This window comes from Bombus flavifrons, unplaced genomic scaffold, assembly GCF_040668555.2.
Source record: "Bombus flavifrons isolate JBK064 unplaced genomic scaffold, iyBomFlav1_principal scaffold0040, whole genome shotgun sequence".
NCBI classification, from domain to species: domain Eukaryota; kingdom Metazoa; phylum Arthropoda; class Insecta; order Hymenoptera; family Apidae; genus Bombus; species Bombus flavifrons.
In genome coordinates, this window is record NW_027184785.1 from 20,110 (window position 1) to 28,972 (window position 8,863).

An 8,863-nucleotide genomic window follows, 5' to 3' on the forward strand; every position below is an offset into this window, starting at 1 on the left:
CTCTGCACCAGCACATTTGTCACACCGAACCAGACACTTGATCTATATATCACCATCAGAATACTGGGAAAAAAGTTCTTGGCAAAATAAACACTTGCAGAGCGAGTGAGTGAAACAGTCTATAGCCGTTTGACAGATATTCATTTGTCAGACTTTTAAAAATTCCCTGTTAGGTATGCTATTCTATATTTAGCCGCTTTCCCCTATAAATATAAGCAACAACTGTTTAATAGTCATTGGCAATTATAATTATAATTATATATATAAATTACACAGTTTATTAATTTCTAAAGTATTATGGTTAAGATATTTTCAGCTTTTGAAATTGAGTTCTATTGCGTATATTTTAGATTCAAAATTTATCGTGCAAAAAGATCTTTACCGATATAAAATAGGAGTTATTTATTCCAAAAAATAGAACTAGCTGCACGGTATAGTATATCTGCGATAAATTCCTTCCTAACTGATAGCTCAGGAAACAGAGCGGTATACAAACTAATATTACCTTTTACAACCACAATTTCTCATTCGAGGCACAACGTGAAATACTACGTATCCACTGATCTTTGACAACAGATCAATTTTAAAAAATATTTACGATCCACGACGGTGTAGTAAATAAATAAATACAAAAAGGGAAAATTGTTAAATTTCGGTTATCTAAAAGACATAAATTTTTCTTACCGCAAAACTTCCGCCGTCAATATTTGTTACAAATATATTAGAAAAAAGATACCTATTCTTGTCTGCAAAATAATGACGATGGTGTTGAAATTTTTTAAGAAAACGACGGTAAAAAATCTGTTCCTCCTACGGTATTTGTCGTTCAAAATCACTCAAATTGTGTCTGAAACGCTTCTTATGTCGCTAAAAACAAATACAGTGTTTAGATGTTCTTTAAACACTAGGACAACCTGTACATTAATGTGTTAAATATAAAATCTTTAATCAACTATTTTTCTCGTACCATTAACACCTTTAGGAGCAATTATTTAGATATGAAGACTACGGTGGAAGAAAACGACGAGTCGCATTTTCTATTTTTTACAGAGCAATAGTTATTAATTTATTTATTATAGTTATTAATTTATTATATTGTCAATTAGTCTGGTGTTGTTAAAATTGTTCTCTTACTTGATTTGACACTAAACACGTGTTCTTTTTCTATCCTTCTCATAATTTGAAAAAGCAGTGTAAAATATTGCTTGTGTTAATATCAAAATATCGAAGGACATTAGAAATAAAGTTGATATTTACATTACTGTTATTATATGTTTTTTTTAATTACTGTACTTATCGTGTTTCTTTTCCGTGATCTTCGTATGAATCTTCCACATTTAGCATTTCTTTTTGTCTTTATTTTTACATATACGACATATTGTGCCTTTCTGCACTATAACAATTTTTTACTAATTAATTTAAGATATGTAAATTACGATAAACTATTCTATAGTATTTACGAATCTCTTTCTCAAGTCATTGCAAGTAGTACCGATATGTACGATCCTGAAGCTTTCATAATCTAAAAGTAGAAAAAATGTTATTTCTTCGGCTGAATTATCGTCAATTTTCTCGTAAGTATTTCAAATGACATGTTATATCAAAACACATATTATAAACAGCTTACAGCCGCAAAGGTTGACATGGAAAGATTTGCAAATTTCCCAAGAGTGAAACTAAATCCTCTTTGAGATCTTAATATCACAGGTATTAAAAGTCGGCTTTTGCTTGGATGTGTATCGTACCAAAGAAATTCATATGCAGTGTCCGCAATCAATTTACTCTAAAACGAAATGGAATTTTAGGAATAGGATATCAAATAATAGGGTAAAACGGAGATTATATACGGTTATACACGTAGTTAACGTTTTTGTAAAATAGACTATATGTATACATGCGTAGAGAATATTTACATATTACGGTCAACGTATCTTTAGTTCCTTTTTCAACTTGCAATTTTAGATTCATAACTCAAAATTGCACAGCTTTGTCATTCTAATTAATGAATGCGACGTCTCGCGAAAGTATTCTGCTTACCACAAGACCTTTTTATGAGTACATTGCGTGCATTATACATAAGTTTTTGAAGTTTCATTCGCAGTGTAATGCAGTTTACGCACGATTATTGTAGTTATAATAGCAAAATTAAAAAGTAATCCGAAAATGTATCTGGAAGTTACAAGACATTCATTGCAGAGACGTACGCTTGGTGAAGAATTAGTATACATAGTAAAGTATGAAAAGTATGTAGTAGTTGTAGACATGCGAAGGGTCCACAGGAAAAATGGGGGATGTCGAGCTTTAGTATTTCCCAAAGAACGAAAATTTATTTTTCGATTATAATGTCACAATTTCATATTTCCTCGTAAACATTATATCAAAATAAGACAGCTTATTTTTCATTTTATACCCCGTTTTACCCTATATGAGATACTTGTATTTTTAAAAAAATACAAATATTGGAGATATACTAAAACAAAATACGCTGGGGTGGCAATTAACGCTCTTACATGCACCATCACGTTGAAACTTATGTTGGCACACTTATTATTCGAATTAGCAATTCTGTTAAGTTAATTGTGCAACTAGTACTTGAAGTTTGCGGTACTTTGATATTGCTTACATTATATGCGACGTGCTATAAATTGAAAAAGTTGACATACAGAATACCAATCGACTTATTAAAGGTCATAAAAGATGAGGAATATCAAACTTGTTATTAAATATATGATTCACAACACTGCAATTTCATTTATAGCCAATGTCAGCGATCAGAGTGTGTCAATTTCATTATTATTTGGATGGAAGATAAAATTATTTACTCTACTATTATTTTGCGGCTTGGATAAATGAACTTTTGTTACCTTTTCTCACTTATTTTTATTATATCTTTCTGTCGTGATTTTACTCAAATAATAAGCGTCAACTGAAGTTCCAACTCGACTTTAGATGATATTTCATAATCGATAAACCAGGACAAAAACTGGAATTATTCCTTAGAACATATTAATGGACTTTATTAGCTTATAATTCGATATTAACTAGAAACTGAAAAGGAAAACTAAACACGTGCGTAATAACCAGGCAAGAAATCAATAAACTTCTCCAACTCAGAAAAATGATAAATTAATACATATGGAACAGATAATGCATATATTATGTGTATATAATAACGAAGAAACACTATATTTATATCTTCTGTTTATTTCGCTCAACTTATGCTTATATTTTAAAGAAATTCAAGCTGATTTTCAACCCTCCGATTGAAAAATAAATATTTAAATTTAAGCGTACATTAGCGATTATTGTAGTAGAAATTGATTTAACTGTTGTCAGTCTTAAAATTTACCGACTTACTGTGCTTCTCAATTACCATGTCCTGGTAACTATATTAACGTGCTAATTAACATTCGCCAGTCGCTTCATTATCATATGCAAATCGTGTTCAACTATGTTTGGAGGGCAATAACCAAGTACGCAAATAAATTAATAACTAATATCGCTATACAGGCTACCCGTAAAATGTATTTTCCAGTTAGTGGTATAATTCTCTATAAAAAAGTAAATAAAGAACAAACAATTTGTTCAACAAACAAACGAAGAGAAAAATATGTACTGCAACATTTTGCTTTGAAAGTAATCCTGGTCGTGGCATTTTCGAAAGTAGATATATATAGTTGTCAAAAATTTATATTTTATACATTGTTATTTGTGAAGGAATTGTAGATTTCAACTGAGAATCAAAGAGTCCAAGTAATAAAAATAAAGATATTTAATGTTAATAATCTATGTAATGATAAAAACAAAGATAACAAAACCTCCTGTATACGATAATAATTATCTTCAACTATATAAGTAAAAGATATTGGAGAAGCTTATCGCATATTGCACTCTTATTGTTACATAATGTTTAATAAATTAGTATTTTCTAAATTAATATTTGTATCATAAAAACGAAATTGCATTATGTATTATAAAAGTATCATCTAACATAGACCATAATATCAATTATCATTTAGTTATGCTATCCGTGGTAATCGCACAATCAGAAATTGATCGATTTGATATTTCAGTACATTGTTTAATAACCTTGATATTCAGGTACTCTCCAGCGAAGCAATATACAAATGCTTCCGAACAAACGGAGATATAGAATACAACGCATTTCATGAACATAGGGAATCCATTCTCAGTATGTATTATCTGTAACACATAATGTCTTAAACCTCTTTTACACATACTGTATATGTAGAATGTTTTCGGCTGGTAGTACAGTTTGAAACGCGATAAATTTACACGAATCGATATGTCGAAAATCCAGAATGACATTTTTTCGTACGAGTTGACGAACACTCGTCAAGTATAGGTGTATTTATGTATGATCTCATCTACGTCTAAACTCACCTAAGTCTGTGTCTAAAATATCTTTATGGTATTCATATTGTAGTTCGGATTTTATATATTAGTAGATAATAAGGGATGAACAATGAAACAAAGGCTAGCATTTGATATATCAGTACAAGTTAATATAGCGTGTACGGGACAAGCAAGAACATGTGGGAAGTGCGGCAGGGGCTGATTCAGTACAGTTTGAGTTACAGCTTATTTTGTAACGCTAGACATTAGTTAGTTCAACTTAGTAGTTGAATGTCTCGAAAAATGGGTAAGTCGTGGTAACTGCATTGCCTGACCAGCTCGCTCCGCAGACCTGGATCCATTCTATCATTAGTTGTGGGAACATTTAAGATCTCTCGTTTATAAGACGTCAGTTGACACTATTGAAACTCTTCGTCAATGTGACGATCAAACTTGCCAAGAAACACGTAAGCAACTATTACGACACAAAACAAGCTGTTAATTCAAAACAGGATCATATCGGGCATGTGTTTAGATGAACTTTTCTCATTGTTATTGTTATTGTTATTGTTATTGTTATTTGTATTATATCAGTACATTACTTACAAGCACTATGAGATAACCCAAGCAACAAATAATTAAAGTATTCGTTATAAGTTGACTAAGCGCTATATAAGTAAAGAACTTTTCAATTTTCTCTGCAAATAAAATAATTTCTTGATGCCTGCTAATGAAGAACTTTAGTTGTTTTTCATTTTTATAAGGAGTTTCTGACGATGTCTGACACATAACATCGATTTGACAACCTATATGAAGTACCTAAAAATGACGAATAATAATATAAAATTGTTAAATAAAACAACCCAAACAAGTATACACTTTCAAGGCAAAATTAATTAATTTTTATCATTCGTATACTAATGTACTTGAACTTGATTAATTAGTAATTATCGATTGGATATGAATGTACAATCAGCAGGACGATTATTTCTTCAAGAAAATAGGGTTTAAACATGTCTAGTTAAGAATTGTATATGCGCATACTAAATTTTTTAATTGATTTTTCTTGCAAACAAAACGTCTTGCGAAGAAATGTTATTCTACATTTTCGACTTTCTTTTACACGTAGAATAACTTCCTGCCGATTATTTTCTCCTGTCCAGTCCGGAATTAGCCATGTTCAAACATACTTGATAAATTTTTAAAATCGATTTCCCCGAAAACGGGGCCTCGAAGAAGAAGATCTTATTCTACATTTTCCACTTATGTCTCTACGTAGAATCATCCCTTGATCGGTTGACTACCTTATGCGCGATACCCTGTACATACAGGGTGATTCATTTTAACCAATCGACGCAAATATCTCCTAAATTATGGGTTATTTGAAGAAGTATTTCAAATAAAACTTGTTCTGTTTCGAGCAGATCGTCTTATGATGACAATGAGAATGAGACACCCTGTCCACCACATACACAGCTGTCGCACAATCATTGAAAAAATGAATTTTACGAAGCGCGTTACGTCTCTCACACAGGGACATTACATTTCGTTGCATACGAGATACGAGCAGTCACGTGAGTTACAGTCATCAAATTTGACATCTGCCCACTGTTGACAGCAGGCAGCAAATGGTACAACATCGTCTGTCATGCGTTCGATATGGACATTGCTGTATTCTATCTATTCCTACGGATCTGATCATAGATCTGTCGACTTGTCATTTGTTTTTTACGAAATAATGGATAGCCTTTACAATCCTCAGTGTTATTTTTTACGTCCCCGTACCAAACTAGAAACGCAATCCTCTCGTGCAGCTACTCCTACAGCAGCAAAATTTCGGAAAATTAAAAAGCCTCTAGCCAATCGACCTCGGATGAAGAAAAAGAGGTCTTTTCGCGGAAAGAATCCTCATCACGCCATGCAAAGGTCCCAATTATTTCCGACCTACGTTGGTACATCGGTTAAAAGGATTTGGCATAGATGGAATTCATCAAACATTGATCGAAATATATGGAACGAGTTAAAAAGCTTTTCCTCCCCAGTTTGCAGTTTACTTTAAAGCGTATGAAATGCATACGTATTCTATATATAATCTTCCAGTAGTTTTGACTTTGCATTCTGCATTAAACACTTCCCCGGCTTGTGTTTTTTTTTTTTTTTTTCTCTCTCATTTTTAATAATGTAATATCGGAATATATTAAAGGTATAGTTTTGTCCGATTTATTATAATTTATTAATAATGGATTGAAATTACAGATATTAGTTAGACAGAAAACGATGTTTGATTAACAGGAAAACTAAATACAACGCTCGTATTTGCATCAAATAACTCGACAGCTATTTGGTAATACTCTCTCTCTTTCTCTCTCTCTCTCACTAGCAACTCTAACAACTCTGCAACACTAACAGCTCAACTCTCACGACTCTATGCTTCGACGTCTCGATCAACTCTCACGACTCTACTCTTCGACGTCTCGATCAACTCTCACGACTCTACTCTTCGACGTCTCGATCAACTCTCACGACTCTACTCTTCGACGTCTCGATCAACTCTCACGACTCTACTCTTCGACGTCTCGATCAACTCTCACGACTCTACTCTTCGACGTCTCGATCAACTCTGCCCTTCGCAACACACTCGCTTTTCGACTCGCACACTCTGACCTCTCGGTCATCGCTCCTTGAACCCGAAACCGTCCTTTTTGTTCTAACGCTGTTTATCGTTTTTCCGCATACCTCTGCAAGAACTAGGTCACTTTAGTCACATAGGCGCTCTTAGATATAAACAAACCACAAAGGACGACGTACACGGTGTTTTTCTAGTTTCAGCCGATTTCCAATCGAAGCTATTCTACGATATTACAATAATGTATGACTGAAAATTGAAATTTCATCCATCTTGCTCGTGTGAATATTTATTGCTTATTATACTGAAATTTACAAAGAATAAACCCAAGCCGTGTTTCAAATCGATCCTTGCGACAGTGATTGTTTCAACACTCGTGTAACTACGATCCTAAGTAAAAGATCGTAAATGCCGGAAGATAGTTCACCACAATAAGATAAAAAACTAAAATAAGAAATAAAATGTTTTAGTTGAAACGTTCGTTTCAAAAACGAATAGTTTAGGAGATAATTGGGTAGTTCACTGTACATACGTATACGTATTCAATATTAGCTATTTCAATATTTTAAAAAATCTTATCAAATATGTTGTTTATAGCTGATTTACTTAATAGAGATACTATCTTAAACTAAAAAACTAAACCAATAAATGAACAAAAACAACGAATGTCCACTTATGTTACCATTTAATATTAGAAAATAAATTAATTAATTAAATTAATATTAATATTTGATTCATTAAATTGTATTAAAAGATTATTTTTAAAGTACATGAAAATTAAATTTTATATTTTATCCCATAAGCAGAATCGAATAGTATTGAAAAAGTATTTATATTAATACTTACTATCATCAAAAGGAGACCTGTGAATACAGCAAATATAAACGCTGACGATGCCTGATAAAAATATTGTACAATTACCACAAGCTCGAAAGTGGGCGATTTGCTAGTATCAAAGGGCAAATCCATTTTTAATAAAAGTTCTCGAGGCGTCGTTGCATTAACTCCCTCAGAAGTGAAAACACCGATTACGTAAAAAACCGTGGATGCTATAGTGGTACTTATTATAATATTCGTCAAACGATAACACCAATGCGCTGTTTTCGATATTAAGTTATTTGTATCCATAACAGCATACGTTTGGCACTCTTCTTCCATGGTTGATAAAATACTGTGAAGCAGGCTGTAAAATAATATTTTGGATATAAATCCTTGCGTAACGCAACATGTATAATTAAATATTAATAAATTTAGTATTTAAATACCGTTACAAATGAGTATGTTATAAGTGAACTGTATCGACTGTAGTATCACAAATTTTACAAGTTGAATGTCATCATATGTAACGCAGTTATTAACAGTTATTTCGTATAAAAAATTTAGAGTACAGTATATATTTTGTATATGATGTCACAAGTGCAAGAAGAATAATGAAAATAAAAAACTTACCCTTGATGTGTCCAAGCAATAACTAATTTTATACATACTAAACTAAACGGCAGGCAAATACTTATATTATCTATTATTTCTATAAGAGTATGAACTTTATAATGCCTGATTATATAATTGTATTGGTGAGTCTGCCCTACACCAAGGGCGATCATCCAAAAGAGTTTACATAAAACTGAAAATGGAGCTCCTGGCCAAGACGCAGCATAATGAAGACCGTACTTCACGGACCGACTGATTGTATTAATCGCAGCCATTTCATACTAATCGATTGTTTCCTTCTGCTTCTACCGTTTGAAACTTTGACCTCTCATTGATAAAATTCCAACAAACTGCGGATTTTTAACATTTAAGGGATGTTCAAAAGCAGAAAGATGCATAGAATGCACATAATACACTAAAGTACACAGTTGCGGATAAAGGGAAGTTTAG

General features: G+C 32.3%; 1 protein-coding gene and 1 long non-coding RNA gene across 2 annotated transcripts; both read right to left on the reverse strand.

Annotated features, from left to right (window-relative positions):
* Positions 1 to 1,294: 1,294 nt before the first annotated feature.
* On the reverse strand, positions 1,295 to 8,709 carry LOC138189425 (odorant receptor 4-like). Its single transcript, XM_069131481.1, has 5 exons — positions 8,432 to 8,709; positions 8,015 to 8,165; positions 4,963 to 5,175; positions 4,090 to 4,203; positions 1,295 to 1,783 (listed from the first exon to the last, which is right to left on the reverse strand). The coding sequence occupies exons 1-5, from the start codon at positions 8,686 to 8,688 to the stop codon at positions 1,613 to 1,615; spliced, it is 906 nt and encodes a 301-aa protein (XP_068987582.1). The 5' UTR covers positions 8,689 to 8,709; the 3' UTR covers positions 1,295 to 1,612.
* Positions 6,144 to 7,974, reverse strand: LOC138189418 (uncharacterized). The gene is made up of 3 exons (XR_011176039.1): positions 7,829 to 7,974; positions 7,212 to 7,426; positions 6,144 to 6,520 (listed from the first exon to the last, which is right to left on the reverse strand). It is a non-coding gene; the product is annotated as an uncharacterized LOC138189418 (long non-coding RNA).
* Positions 8,710 to 8,863: the final 154 nt, after the last annotated feature.